At 36.9% G+C, this 16036-nt stretch overlaps 1 protein-coding gene across 1 annotated transcript in view; it reads right to left on the bottom strand.

Annotated features, from left to right (window-relative positions):
* Nucleotides 1-805: 805 nt before the first annotated feature.
* Nucleotides 806-16036, bottom strand: part of LOC103479896 (beta-1,4-galactosyltransferase 2-like) — a 66350-nt gene continuing 51119 nt past the window's right edge. The window contains exons 3-4 of the mRNA XM_017310101.1: nucleotides 3902-4020; nucleotides 806-984 (exon numbers count right to left, since the gene is read on the bottom strand). Of these exons, the coding sequence (XP_017165590.1) occupies nucleotides 841-984; nucleotides 3902-4020 (263 nt within the window). The 3' untranslated portion in view covers nucleotides 806-840. The remainder of the gene's footprint in view (nucleotides 985-3901; nucleotides 4021-16036) is intronic.

Here is a 16036-nt window from a genome sequence, read left to right on the forward strand (position 1 = left end):
TGCTCTGAGGTTCAGTTCTACTTTTAGGAGAAAGCCTTAAAAATATGAGACGAGAAAGGGAGAGAGCAGACCATAGGAGTTCAGGCGCTTGCATCATAATGTGCTCCGAGTTTCCACGTTCGATTTGTCAACTACTGTAATAATTTCAAATAATTGACAATGATTGCAGTTCTCCTAATATCYTTCCATGATATAACCTGACAGAGCTTGTTCAGGCAACAGTTCCATTATGGATGATTGTGTTTAGCAGATTCCTCCAAGCAGGCTACAACGTTTGTACGCTGTCCAGCATTTGGCAACTCCGAAACAATAAACCGATTAGTTTGAACTCAAGTACCACAGGTGGTAATAATGTGGCGCTTCATCAATTGAATCTTCAAAGAAAAATATGTTTCATGGATTTCTTATTAAGAATTTGACACATTGCGTACATCCTTGTAGAAAGTGAATGCTGCTCTTGCGGTATTGTGCTTGCACTCTGACCAGATCCACASTTACACAAACATWTYGCAAAGAGCAATTTCTGCATCACTTCCATCTGCTGTCTACATACCAACTGGGAGAAAAGAGACATTTTTTTTTCAAAATGACCACCCTACTTTTAAGATTTTAACTACATGGTTTTGTAGTGTTTCCTACAGTCAGTGACAAACGCAGAAGTTCATGATGTTCGGCTTTTTATCACATTGGGAATGAGACAGGTGTTAAACACTGCATGTCTGGTTAGCTTCACCTTGATCCTGATGCCATTAGATCTCTTGCTGAACTTATTTTTGAGCTCTGACATCCACACATTATTTTAACTCAGACAGGCCACATCCTAATCACTGGGTTTGCATGTTAGCATCCAGACTCTTGGCGCCCTACCTGGTTGATGATGTAGATGCCGTAGTCAATCTTCTGCCGTCTGAGGATCGGGTGGAGATAGTGGAGCCAGTACTTCAGGTGATTTTCTCTGTGTCGGAATGGGATAATGATGGCAACCTACAGAACAAAGATGCCAAACTTATGTAATCACTTGTTTGTTATCTGCAACCTTTTGTGCACAAGATCTCCTCATTTCATCACGAGCCACTGAATAATAAAACCACCTGAGGAAAATCAAAGCAGGAAAACACTGAAAAAATAGAGTTTTTTTTTTTTATCCATACTAACCTCGGGTCCACCAGAAACAAAACTTAGATAAGCATTTGAAAGGGTTCATCCTGCATTGCCTTAAAAGTTTTCAGCCACAAACTTTTATGCATCTTGTTAAGATTTTAAATGAGAAATCTACACAAAGTAGGGCACATTTATAAGGTTAAAGAAAAATAAATGATTGCTTTCATTGCATTTGCACAATCTTCGAGTCACAATCTATTACAGTATTGATGTGGGCATTAAAATAGGCAAGATGACTGCTTGGATAGAAGATTTGGCAGGATGATGTATTTTAAATGTCATTCATTTACATTCTGCCTGTAAACAATATATTTGGCCAGTTGAATAGATTCTACTGTCCTCAATTTCTGGACTTTTTGTGGATTTTAAGTGGATGAAAATTTAAAACTAACAACCCTTGGTGGTGACCTTGTGATGAAGAAAATGTAATCAGATACTGGTTAATCATAATCATTATCAATATTCAATACTTCAACAATGACATCACAAATTTTTCATTCTTATTATGCAGCCCTAGTCTTTGTGGCTTGATTAGGTAAAGATTGTAGCGGATTTTATGTAGAGCTATTAAGGTATTAGGCTCTAAATGCATATACACTTTTCCCATTTTTATTTATTTTTTATTTTTAATTGGAAAACCATGCGTCATTTTCTCTCTAATTCACAATTACGCTATACTTTCAGATGGTCTGTCAAAGTTATCTTGTAAAGTTATTTTGTAAAATATTACTTTTGCAAACAAAAATGTAGATGCACTTGTGAGAGGTTTAATTACATATTAATAGCACATATACGGCACAAAAAATCTGTTCGGGAGATTCCTGGGGTATCAAAGTGTCAGCAATAAATACCTTGGTTATGCAAGTCATCAGATTATTTGGGAACACCTCGGACCTATTTGTCCTTCTCCCCAAACATTTATAATGGTCCTATTGAGAGGAAACATGATTGTTTGGTGCTACTGTTGTCAGGTGTGGGTGTGAATGTTCTGCAGAAATGTACAAGTTGATGGCAAATGTCACAGCAACAACAAAAAAATGCCAGAATGCATGTTTGCTGTGCAAAACATTGAGAAGTGCTTTTTTTCTTAACCTGTTAAGGAAAAAAAACTATGTTTTTAGACTGATCAATAAATGCATATTCATGCTCACTGATGGAAAAAAAGTGTTTTCTCACATTCTATCAAAAATATTTAGTCAGGGAAAATCTTGGTTTAGTTATTTTGTTTCAGAGCTGATTTATTGCTGATCCAGAGATGGTTGAAAGTTTTGTTGAAGATATTCTGTAGATGAGATACTTAAGCATATACAAGCTGAAAACAGGCATATTTGAAATATTATAATATCATCTTGAGATACTATGGGGTTTGTCTCATGGTTTGTTATAGCAAAAATAATTACGTAACAATCTAAAGATAGAACAGCTTCTTTTCTCTAGATAATGGGATAAGAGATTTAGGGGTTTCAATTCAGAATATCTTGTCTTGTGATACATAGAGATTATTTCTATATCAGCCACAGAAGTTGAAAAAGGATGATTCTTCAGAGTTAGCAATTAGTCATAACAGCAATACTTAATGAAACTGGGTGAAAAGCAGACATGCTTTTATGGCAAACAGATTTATATTTCACACCATAATTTAGGCTTTTACTTGTTAAAGTTATGAGAATTGAACCAGAATGTAGAGAAAGGAAAATAAGATTCTATTGTGCCAGTCTTGGTCTAAAGTTTCTGGTTGGAGGACATCATGATTAAAAGCGAGACTCCAAACAGACTTCCACAATGTTAACTTTAGAAAATGATATATATAAAAAAAGATCTCAGTTCTAGTTCAGTTAAAGCCAAATAACAAATTATCCACTTTATTGAATAATACATTATGGCAAAACAGTGGTTCTTGATTTATGTTATTAAAAAGTCAAAACATTTTACTTCTTTGATGCAGTGATAATATCTTGACTTTTGAATGATTTATCTATTGTTTGATTGTAACATAAATTCTAACAGTGTTTATGTTAAASAGAAATATTGCTTAAGAACACATTGAAAATGGCTAAACTATCCTTTTTAACTATCTTATTGGACATATTTTGTCTTACTGATTGACATCTGTCACAAATTTACATAAGGAAAGAGAGGGGTAGATGAGATGGTTTTGCTCGGCAGGAGAAAACATTTAGGGTATTTTTAGGAAGGTAATATGTTTATTGGGAGCAGAAAAGTTTTTTTTCCATTTCTTGAAAATAGATAGTTGCTACTTTTTATAGAAAAATAAACATTTTTCTTTAAATTAACCTACTCAGTTGCAAATAGTTTTTAATCTGAGTTTTTTTAATGGCTGTACTCTGACTGTGTTATAAATACGCCCTGTACAAGTCTTCTTGTTTCTGTGCTTACCTTGTGTGAATATGCATGCATCCACTTATCTTTACATTGCTGCTGAAACACCTGAATTTCCCCAGTGTGGGATAAAAAAGGATATTTATATTATCATATTCTGTTCCATTATATTCAATACATTTCTACATTCTAACTCAATACATTTAACAATAAATTTCAAGACAACTCAATCAAATAAGATCTCTTTCATGCTAATTTTGTTTTGTGCCACACATAACGTGTTTAAGTCTATCCATTGTAAGAAATGATTTTGAAAAATCTACTAGTTTGAAYGCTTTTAATAAGTTTAAAAACAAAACATGAAAATACACAACGATCAGACAGAAAAAGAGCCACAGACCTTCCATCGCGGCCGGCAGTCAGGCGGCTTGTATCGGCCTCCCTCTGTGACGTTTGGGTTTTCTTTCTGCAGTCTTTCCATTGTCATCTGGGAGCTGAACTCTATCAGCAAGCGTCCCACTGAAGTCAAAAAGAGGGAACAATGAGAGAAGAGTTACAAAATGGGAAAGACAACAAAGAAATCTATGGTGGRAAAAAACTGAAGAAATTGAAATAAATGAGCTGAGGAAGAACTGCAACCGAGGGCACAAGGGAAAGATAGAGCTATTGGCTTGAAAGAGATGCTGCACATGCAGCATGGGACTGTGAGCAGCTACAATGCTAAAAATGCACTCCTCAAAATGCATAGCTAAATTAGATACACAGGCTATTAAAGACACATATTGTTTAAAAAAAAAAAAAAACAGACTTTGAAGTTACTCAAAATAAAACCTGAAAATATTCAGTCTCCACTGCTCTGCCGCCAAAGAGTCGAATCAAACTAATTTATCCATGATTTAGATAATGGTCAAAATATTATATATGCATGTGCGTTTCTGTGTGTTTGAGATTGTGCATGCAGACCAATGGCGAGAAAATGTTTAAACGTCTCTGAAGTAATCATTAAATATTCTCACTCTGAGATTCATTATCAGTAAATTATAAAAGTGATGCAAGCAAGCCTGTAGCCACAATGCCATGCAAGGCACAGSCCGAACTCTCCAAGTTATGTTTATTATTTTCATTTTAGTCAAATATCACACACATATTAACTTACTCAGTAGGGAATAGGCAAAAAAAAGTTTGTGAGAAAAGTATTATAAATAAAAAGTAAATTAAAATCGTTTTATTAATATAGAGATTAATTTATGACACCGGACATTTTGAGATTTGCTCTGCCATCCTCACCAAATATCAACTCGTATGTCAGGCAATCTGGCTTGTTTTCAATGGTAACAGAGACTTCAGAACTACACTGCCTTGCATCAATATTAACAGTGCTAAACATTTTACATGTCTTTTCTAAAGTAAAACAACACGCTTCATATATCTTATTGGATTTTTATGTAACAGTCTAATGAAATGCAGTACATTTCAAGAGGAAGGAAAACAACTAATGGTTTTAATTTCTTTCCCCAGCAGTTACAGCTCCAGGTATCTCCCAGCATTGCATGTCTAGAGATGCCTAATGTTAGTCGTAAAATACTGTGAGCCATTCTAGCACATTRACATGCTTTGCTTTTAAAACACTGCTACCATTATAACCAGAGCACATCAAAAGTCTCCACAGTTCTGTCTCTGACCTGACTGATGAGTTCCTTGGTCTTTATGTTTGTTCCCTACAAAACACTAAGGCRACCAAATAGCTGRACTGTACTGTTATTGTATATATAACATACTAATTAACTGACTTCTGAAGGCAAATACTGGACTGGAGTGTTTTAGGCGTACCCATCAAGAAAAGAGAACAACACCCCTTTCCCCACTGCCCCACTTAYACCTTGTAGATACTGGATTTAAAAACAATWTACTGTAAAATCTCATTTCTAAATCGACGGAAACAATATTAACACCACATATTGCAGTGCAACTCCCTGGTTTACATAACTGCARGCTGCTTCACCTCACCTCCATCAGTGCATCTGTACAATTCAGACACTCGTTCATAAGTCAATGACTAGCTAAGCGCTTCTCACTTATAAAAAGGTACGGTATGGGCAGGTTACTATGATTTTCATAAATGCACTTGAACAGTTATATAATTCTGGTGAAGAGCAACAGCTCCTGGGCCTCTGCCTAGAATGCCCATTGGATCATCTCAGAGTAAAGAGGGCTATGTGTAAAGAGGGCACATAACCCAGAGTGAAGAGGGGACACTTGGCTCTGATGTCACAACAGTTCTTCTGTAAGACTTTACCTTTAACAGTAGAGCACTTCAGTAGCTAATATACTTTGTAAGCTATTAGATATGCAGCTGAAACACAAATAAGCCTTCCAACTGTAATTTCCTCAGTTGAATCAGAAGACTGTGTAGGCACATGTAAATGACAAACAGAGGAAATTTGCATTATGAACAATAAAAGTATATGAATGTGGTTTGAGGTAAAATTGATTGAGAAATGTGATGATAAGCTAGAGCTTTCATGTAATTTACACATTATTCAAATTATCCAACACAAATACATTCCACACAATAATGTCTCATGTGTATATGTGATATTGCAGTAATACATTAGACAATCAGGCTGTGTGATTGTTTTATCTGGGACACCCGCTGCACTAAGGGATACAACAGTGCRCTGTCTGCAAATATATATGGTAATACACACACACAGACAATAATTATGAGCTATATCTCAAGGCCGTGAGGTTAGCTCCACATGTACTGACACAGTACAGTCTGAGCACACCTGAAGAACTAAACACACACACACTTACACGCAAACAGCATATGGGGTAATTTAAGGCTATGATTCAGCCTGGGTCAAGAAGAAGCAGAAAACGGGAGCACTCAGGTTGGTTCTCCGTCTGATATGGCATCCGTTCACAGAGTTACTGCTGTTTGTCTGCTTCCGTTTCTTTCCTCCTGTCGTGTGTTGCTGATTTGCTCTGCCATCCTCACCAAATATCAACTCGTATATCAAAGCGGAAAGATCGATGAGTTATTGCAGACATCCCTAACACRTCTTTTTCCCTCTGGGTCGCTGTCAGGTTCCCTCAGCTCCACCGGTTACTGTTCTTAACAGGTCTATTAGGTTGCTTAACAGGTTTGTTCATTATTCTGARGCCCATTAATAGGTATGGCACTCTCCACGTTTAATGGTACTGAACCGATGTGTAAAACGCCACAAGGTAAACTAATTGTTTACTGTGGTAGAATTTCATTGCACTGAAGAAGCAGAAAATGGGAGTATTTTCTGCTMTTTTCCCATTTTGAAAAATGTAGAAAAAAAATATCACTTTGCATTTGAGTTGATATGAATTTTATTTAGTTATTTYACCATTACAAGCATCCTCAACAGTTCATATGAAACGGGTGGAATGAATGTGTTAATTCAAATGTTGTGCTTTTAAAACCACTTAGCAGATGTGTGGCATGGCTTGACCAGTAGATGCCAGTGGCTTTGTCATCTCTTCAGAAATGTCCTTAGATATTTTAGGCCTGTTGTGTGCTTTGGTCTTCATGATGCWATTTCTTCTTCATAGAACATCTTCAGTCGCTCTAAGAATAARTTACACACAAAGTAACCCAGTTTACAAAAACAGGTGACTTCTACAACAATTTAATGGACTGAATTATATTTAGGGGTATGAGATTAAAAGAGACTACACATGAGGGATTTTTTAATAGATAATGTTAAAACCATTTTCCTTACACTCAACACTCATGCCCCGTTTTGTGTTGATCTATCACATAAAATAATAAAAATCCATGGAAGTCTGTGGTTGTAACGAGGGAAAATGTGGAAAAGTTCAAAGAGTGTGAACGGTTTGTGATGTCCCTGAAGTACAACAGTTCAGGCCATCTGATCATGCAAAACCCACACAGCAGGCGATTTGTTCCTCATCGCTCCTGTTCTGACAGTTTTTGAGCCTTTGTGTGCTTAAGTGACATCCAAGGTCAGTTTTCCGAGAAATGTCCAGAGTTTATAATTGCGCTTGTTTTGTTTTTTTTTTGCCTCCGGAAGAGTGGGGAGCGCAAGTTCAAGAAGGAGTGCACAAGAGAAGAAACGAGAAGAGAACGTAGGATGAATAGATAAAAAAAGGAGGCATCATGCTGCTGAAACAGACTCTGYATCAGTGGAGACTTTCAGCTCTCCAGATCTTATTAGACTGTCCACTCTCTCCCACCTCTTCTCTTTCAATCATTTACAAGTGCTTCCACCAGCTCTGGGTGATAATTGCTATTCTTTCCAGCTCGATGAAAAAGAGAAAAGGAGGGAAGAAAAAAAGATGATAAACGAAAGCAAAGACAAAAAGGGAAAGAAAGTTTTTAAACCAATAAACTTCAAAGCTTCTCATCTCTTTTTGTTTTTGTTAAAATACCCCCGCAGCCCCTCCTCTTCCTATCCTTTCAGGAATCACTGTAGAGGATTGAGGAAATCATTAAAGCCAAAGGCCATGTACAATCCCAGCTGTGTGTGAGTGCTTGTTTGTTGGCTCAGGGGATTATTGGCATCTAAGAATCACTGTGAGATGCAAAAAAAAAGCAAACAAAAAAAACCCCATCATCTTTTGTTGGTAGGAATGTGTGTGTAGATCCAACAACCAGCGTACACACACACACAGGATGAAAAGGTTACCAGCAGTTTATTCAGAGCTCACCAATACCGAGCACAAAGGGTTTGAGGGAAGGAGGTGACACCAGCAGATTGATGGCTTTGTTGTCATGTAGCTGCAGCTAGAAAATGAAAAACCAATGACAAGAAAAGGAAACATGGATTTTATAAAAAAGGATCCTGTCAAGCAGGTTCGCATGAAAATGTTTTCCTTCTTTCACAAACAGCCTGTGCCGGGAAACATCAGGACCAACTYCTTTAAATTAGAGGCCATCATCTTTCAATAGTAAAAGGTGAATTGTTTCTGGATTCCACCTCAAGTGGAAGATTTGGCATATTTTTCAAGAAGGATGGTGGAATGGTGCAGGAGGAGCAGCAATGTGGGCACTGACTGACATCAGTGGCGCAAAAAGTGGGTATGCAGCGCATGCAACGCATAGGGGCGCTGCACCAGAGGGGGCGTCAAAACCCCCCTCTTAGGGGGAGGGGCGTGGTAGAGCGAGCTTATGTTTTCTATGCTCCTTCACCCTGACGTACCTTACTTGGGGTACGTCAGGGTGAATAATATGTAGTTGCGACCCTGACTGACATTATGAAGACAGACCTGAGGTTCAACAAGTTGAAGACGTAAATGAGATCCCAAAATATTACTTTTTATTTTAACCCTTGTATGTGGAAATGGGGTCCAAACGAGCCCACACACGTAAAACTTGAATCATTTGCCATAGTCCTCTACGTTTGCCTCAGTCCTCAGTGTTAAAGGATAATAGCTGGGCCAGGTGTTGCAACAGGAATCGACTGCTTGCAGACTAATCAATACTGGTCCATTTATAGTTTAACTTTTGATCACTAGATATGACGCTCAAAATATYGTTTTGGATGATTTTCAAAATTACTTTTGGTTTGATTAGGACTCCTAATTTCTAATAATGAGTTTTTTGTCCCAAAACAAGGATGAGAACAACAACCAATGGAAACAGTGTCATTTAAAACAATTCAGAAAATAATACTTACATATTACATAAAAGTAMATCATACATGAGATTTGAGTATTTTTATAATTATTCATATTTATRCCGTATCAAAGTGCTCAAACATCAAGAGGAATACACTGACAGGCAAGTGTTAAGTACATGGGTATGAAATTGAAGACGTGTGTGGGTATGAACTGCCCAAGGGCCAGCTTGGACCAGAGCTCATCAGGATTTTAACAACAATGATGCCACAATAAGTACTTATTTTTTTCTCCCMMAAAAAARSYTWARGKTKGSYKGWKRWKSSMYKKTTKSSMWYYTTKSMAARRWYCYWRRWKSMAWTTTKRWYYKRAAMSKTKRAWYYWAARKTTTYMWKRWYYYYYYKKTTYMMYTYYTTTTTTAAAAAAWKKWWKKTTWWKKTTTKGKTWWTWAMMMCMAAMYYCMRKWRGKTYMAMYKGGRWTYYKSCYKGWTKKYCYKGKKKTKKKRWKGGRAARSYKKTWRSYWARRWYMWKKTKKYYTTWAAWTWARKTTTKKTKSMWYYYKRRGRARSMMMWYYKSYKSCCCCSSYKKKKTYYKKTTKRRKTKRAAWYCCMWTTTYMRKKTKSYYMWWAWKKWWYKGKWARSCMARKWWWARSMWYMAAMMAMYTKRWYCMMYKRWKRWKSCYWAMCMRRMMMYTWARRAAWWARGRWYMAARRAMYKGAMYYMARRRKYYKKTTKGGGRWTKGWTYMWTTTTWAARRRRAAWGRRRRSYTTTWAAWKSMAAWWARRWYMWWWTTTTKKWWTTKKYYWARGRAAWWWYCMMMWKKTWMMAMMRKWWTTTWMMMCCMARGGRWAWWAAWWRKTTTYMAARSMWTKSMMMWWWTTWWTTTTTYCMRKYMMMWTWWTTTTWRSCMWWAAWKKTYYWRRAAAAAAAAAACACAGCTTTGCAATAWAATGACTCTGCATCATCTTTCTGGGGGACATTTAAATGGGCTTCAATTATATACGTTTTAACAATATCTTTAAGAAGAAATATGAGAAGAATAACAAAAAGGTCTGGCAATAATAAAGGTTTTGTATGATAAATACAAGAAATTGGAACCGGAGGTAGAGAAGGCGATTGAACTCTCCTGCATAGAGGTCAGTCTAAACAAAACATGAAAGGGACATCTGTTTCTACAGTTAAGATTAGCTCAAATTTGGACACTGACCTTAATAAAGCTCTCCGTTACAAATGGCAGCAATGGTTTGACAAGCATATGCACYGACCAATAATAGTATATAAATGTATAATTAAGATGTTATAAGGGCTTAATTATAAACACAATGACAATACGCAGAAATGTTTAAATTAACCAGGTRAAGATGCTGTTTTACTGCATTGTGGTCCATGTTTTATGTGTAATAGCAAATGTAACTTTAATGAAATAATCTAGAACAATTTTCATTCTTTGATCTGAAAGACTGCATCTCTGCCGCTAAGACAGCTTTTTGGATTTCCTTTGTTCCCATGTTCAGACACGCTCGCAGCCACAAATTGGTTGAGCAACTATCTCTGATCGTCAGGATGTGTTTTCTGGTGTGATGCAAGACAAGTTGTGTGCATATAAACAAGCCCAAACAAGAGCTCTCATTAATGAGTGTGAATTTTAAGCAGCTCGATCAAGCTAATTACAGTGGRAAAAGATAAGAGTGCTGATTCTAAATAGGAAATCATTTGATTGTGGAGTTTCTTACATGGCAAAACAATACTTTTATCAGCATTTGCTGGAGTGCTACTACTCAGCATKGGAGATACAGATCATTACACAAACAGGTGAGGTAACAAAAAAAAAAGCACCTAATGGCAAAAATCCACAAGCCCCAAAAATGCTCACTGATGSGTTTTCTCCATGAAACGGAAGAGGCTGGATGCATAAAACAGATGGAGGATACATGTCCTGGCGGTACGAGAAAAACCCAAGATAAGAAAGAATAAAGGAAGTAAAGGCTGTGAAATACAAGTGATAAAGTGTCAGTTATTGAAGGACAGCAGCCGGACAACAGGCGGGGGGTCGAGGAGAAGACAGAGGAGGAGAAAATGAAATGGGTGAGGAAACACAGAAAGTAAACGGCAAACACAAAGTGAAGGAGATTTTTAGGTCCTGAGCCAAATGCCATGGCAACACATCACTTGAATGACAACGGCTTTTCTTTTTTTCTTTCATTACACTGCAGTCTTGCTGCTGTAGCTTTCATTTCAATTTATGACAAATTCATCTGACTATGTTCATTAGCAGAACAAAACGTCTTTTTAACGATAGTCTAGCTGTCTTGTTACTTCTAAACAAGACAAGTTTATTTAATTACCTGCACCACACTGATCATTATTAATGTCTTATTTACATTTGTTTGATATATTTGAGCCAGATTCCAGGTACTACACACTATATGCTGTTATTTTTCTATTTTTTAAAGAGGAATTTTCATTATGTTCTTCCTGTATCATCAACTTTTAGGATAAACATATACACATAAGGTAAAACATTATGAACAGTGGCAGGTGAAGTGAATGACACTGATAATTTAGATGATTCTCTATTTATGTTTATTTTTCAAAACTGTCAGCCAACAGCTGAAAATGACAGATTTTAAAATAAACCCCCTCTGACATTCAGAGGAGAGTTTCTAAGAACACATTACAYGGAAAAGCAATCCAGCTATCAAAMATTATTATTCTGAGGAATGCCGATTTCTGGGTTCAAAGTTCTGGGATATAATCCGACAAAAATCAAAATTTGAAAATKGTAAATATTCCATTTAGAAAAATTACCATCTACTTAAAAAGTAGTGTGCTGCCATTTTGTCAATAAAATAGATTCATTTCCTTWTGTCAAATGAACAGTTGTCAATTTAATTTCTTAAAGAATTAATTATGCAAACCATCTCTGGTTTTTCTCACTTAGAAATAAACTATTCAAGTAACCTATGGAATAACCTTTTAAACAAAGCTCCAAATTTTCCCTCAATACAAGTTATCATTGTTATTCACACCACATACAGCATTCTCTATGCATGACTGGCAGAGGAATCCGCGGTACGTGGCAGCATGCTGCCGCTTGTGCACGTAAATGCAGATATGAGCATCTGAGTGAGTGTCATTTGGCAGTGAACCCACAGGTCTCACAGCCACTGTCCAGCTGGTAAACCTCTGTACTCGTTGGCACAAATGCTGCTGACCCAAGCAAAGACAAATACACAGTCCAAACAGGATTCTCAGAGGATCCTGTGGCAGCCACAACCAAATGCTTGAGGACTCCAGGGCTCTGCTGCTCAGTGTGGTTTGGCATCGTTGGTGGAACAGAAATAGAGCAGGGAGCTCCACTCCATAACCATGCAGGTGTTTATCATCTTGCAAGGGCACATAAGATGAGCATTATACAGGAGAAATGAGTTGTTACTGGTCCATTACTGAGTGATTAATGAGTCTTTMAATAAATAAATACATAAGCATACCTATCGACAGTTGTTTTATCCTGTTTAGTTAGGAGGGGTGCATSTTAGCAGGTTACTCATTTTTTACTGTGCTGACAGCAATACTCAGTGCAGACATTCTTACTAAGTGAAGTAATTTCTCTTTGTATCAGGGAATAGATTGAAGTCAGAAAAAGTGCAAAAATGTGCGAAGATACTAGACATTTGCAGTTTCATCATTTGTAAATAGTAGAACAAATTGAGGAGTTTAAATACTGAGGGAAATAAGGAAATGACAATGAAACCAAAGTAGCTAATAAGGTGAAAATGGAAAGCAGATGAGAGTGCAGACAGAGGGAAGTAAAGGGTTAGGAAACAGCTGAGAACACTCTGAGGGCAAAGTGAAAAATAAAGTAGAGGAAAAACCTTAAAACTGGCAAACAGTAAACAGATCCACTAATCTAAGGAAACAATTCCAAAGCAAAGACTGAGAATAAATCAACTAACAAGTAATAGACTTAAATTGCAAGATCTGAGCAAAGAAACAAGGATTAATCAAAAATACAAACATACATGAACACCATATTTCTAGCACTTAAGGGTCATAACAAGGACTATTTTATGATTAAAATGACATCCTTCACAGATCCATCATTCACCTTTTAAAGCCAAGACAAATGGGCAGATGCATGAATGTGCGGACCATCTGTCAGCGTTACATCGCTTGAGCCCCTACGCCAGTTTATCCCTTCGCAAGTCAGCTGATGCAGGGCTTTGCAAACCTCACTTGACTTTAACCCCTCTTGATTCCTCAGCTCTTGCAGAAAATACACAAAGACGGCGAAAAGGCATCATAATCCCCCTTAAAGTGTTTTGGAAGAAGGGCTTCTGAAAAGTGTTATATAGGTAGCAACAGGTGAATTACTGCCTGGTGTAATGTGTGCCTGCGTGGGTGGGTAGTTGAGGCACACCATTTTGCAACATGCACTCATCATTGTAAAATGTGTGAGAGCAAAATGTTAACTCTGTATGTTTGTCTAAATACATTTTTTGTGAAAGTTTAAAAATGATGAGACAAGCTTATATATATATATAAAAAAACATACTCGCACATAATTGAAGCCAAAGAAGCTGACGTTTGACGTTTCTTAAAGGCAAACTTTGATACTATGCATGTGTGTGTTTGCAAGTGTCAGCAGACAGACTCTTAAACACAGATGCACTTAAATCCATCAGAGTATCAGCCTCCCTCTGTTCACATCTGTCTCGATCTTCCCCTCCTTTAATCTCCTTTCCTTCTTCTAGGAATTTCTTTCGTCTGTCTGTCACCATTAAAGGCCATCCACATGCATCCAGCTGTGCGTGGATATAAAATCCTGAATGCGCACACACACRTCACACAGATAAGTAAACACACACAAGCAAGCTCATGTGTTCAAAAGAAAGCAGTGAATAAAATAAAAGCATTTTTGCCAATGCCGTAATGAGTAATGAAACTGAATGAAGGAGGGATGCAGAAACCTTCACAAGGACCTTAAATTTATTCTCAAAATTTTAGATTAAAGCGGGAGAAATTTGTGTGAAAAAATTCACAATTGGCAAAGTGATCTAGATCTTAATAACGGTTAAATGTACGGTTCCCCACGAACAAACTGAGGCAGACTTAAAAATGGTAACAATTTACAGTTTGCTACAGATAGTAGCTTAAAGCTGAAATCTGAGAAACTGCTACAATAATCTCCAAATGAAAAGAAAATCTAAAGATTACATGAAATCCAAATATTCCAGACAAACCACGCTCAAAGAAAAAAACCCCMAAAAAACAATTAAACACAATCAATTTTAACTGCCGGAGCAAAAACTATAACAAACACAKGTAGAAAGAAGCATGAAAAAAGACTTTAATTTTTAGTTGTTTTTGTAACAAAGCAAACACAAAAAGACTGATAAGGTTTGCAGCTTTAATAAAAAGCAATGTTTAAACTGAAACACAAAAATGGAGATTTAAAAGTACAATAAGCTCAGAAGCAATATGCTTTCCTTCATCTCCAAAATGAATCTGCGGAAACTTTAGTTGATGCACATTTTTACATTTTGTGTACAGCTTATCCTTTGTTATGCAAATGTGTTGCTCTACCTAATGATTAAGTATTTGCACAGGACTGCATGCTGGCCTGGTACAGTAGAAACTAGAGATTTACACAGCGAATAAAAACACAAACACATTGGTTCCTCACTGTGATGATGACATAATTTTACTAGAAAAAATTATATGTGCAGCAACGCAATGCAGGGATACAGAKTGAAAGTGTGATGTTAAAACACTACTCCAGCTCTTTTAAGATGGCCAAAGTTAAATATTTTACAAATTAACAACTCCAATTAGCAGTTAATGAGCAAGCTCCTACTCTGTAATGYCCRTTTATAGCCCCTAATCACCAAAACCAAATTATAAAAACAGATTTTTCCTGAAGATACTCCTACACCAAATGTTAACTAAGATTTCATCTGTGCTACTGTAAAAGTACATTTAAACACGTCTCACAGCTAAGTGGGTGCAGTTCCACAGTGACAAATCACAGCACAGAAATAGATGGAGATCAAAGAAATGTTACTAAAGGCATCCAAGATCCTCAGAGAATGAAGCCCAGTTTTGTTTATCATTAACTTTGTAGTTCCTTGTTAGCTGGGGAGACTGTTTTTATATACAAGACACTATTCCMTCAGATATAAACCTATCAAGAGGAAGATTCGCAAAACGCTGAGACACTGCCACAAAGACAAACGAAAGAGGCTTGGACTCTGGCCCAAACCGGCACTCATGTAGCTGCAGTTTTGCTTTTCTGCTGCGCTGAAACCCCTGGCAACCGCACTGTATCTGTCTCCAAAGACACAGTGACAGATCCGATTTCAGCAGAGAGCTCTGAAAGACCTGAAAGAAGAGAGGGGCAGGGTAGATCAGTGGAGGGAGGAGGGTGAGGGTGATGGAGTGGTGAAAAGGGAGGAATGAAGGGAATAGGAAATTGGAGAAGAAGGAAAAAGTGATAAAGTAATGAACACAAAGGAGGGCAGAGTGAAAAAAATGAATGGAAGGGAAAGCAAGAGTAGGCAGAAACAGATGAAGGCTTTGCTATTGGAATCCGCCTTCTAATGTCTTTTTTCTGTCAAGCCATACTTAATATGTGGAGGCACAGCAGAAGATTATATTCTGAATTATGAAACATAATTAAAAGGAATTTAAAATACTGCTAGTATGGCTGCCATATATATGTGTAACACAGAGCAAAAGAGCAAAAGTTGGAGTGTTAAACTTTTTATTAGTTCCTATAATGTTTTGCATTTTATTTAATCCATTAAACAAACACTACTGTATAACACGAGTTTGTGATTATGGTTCTTTAGGGTTTAAATGTATAAAATGAAGCATAACAGAAGACAGCATGAAGCAAAAAGAGCCTTTGGCCACTTC

The sequence above is a fragment of the Poecilia reticulata genome, linkage group LG17 (assembly GCF_000633615.1).
Source record: "Poecilia reticulata strain Guanapo linkage group LG17, Guppy_female_1.0+MT, whole genome shotgun sequence".
Lineage (NCBI taxonomy): Eukaryota > Metazoa > Chordata > Actinopteri > Cyprinodontiformes > Poeciliidae > Poecilia > Poecilia reticulata.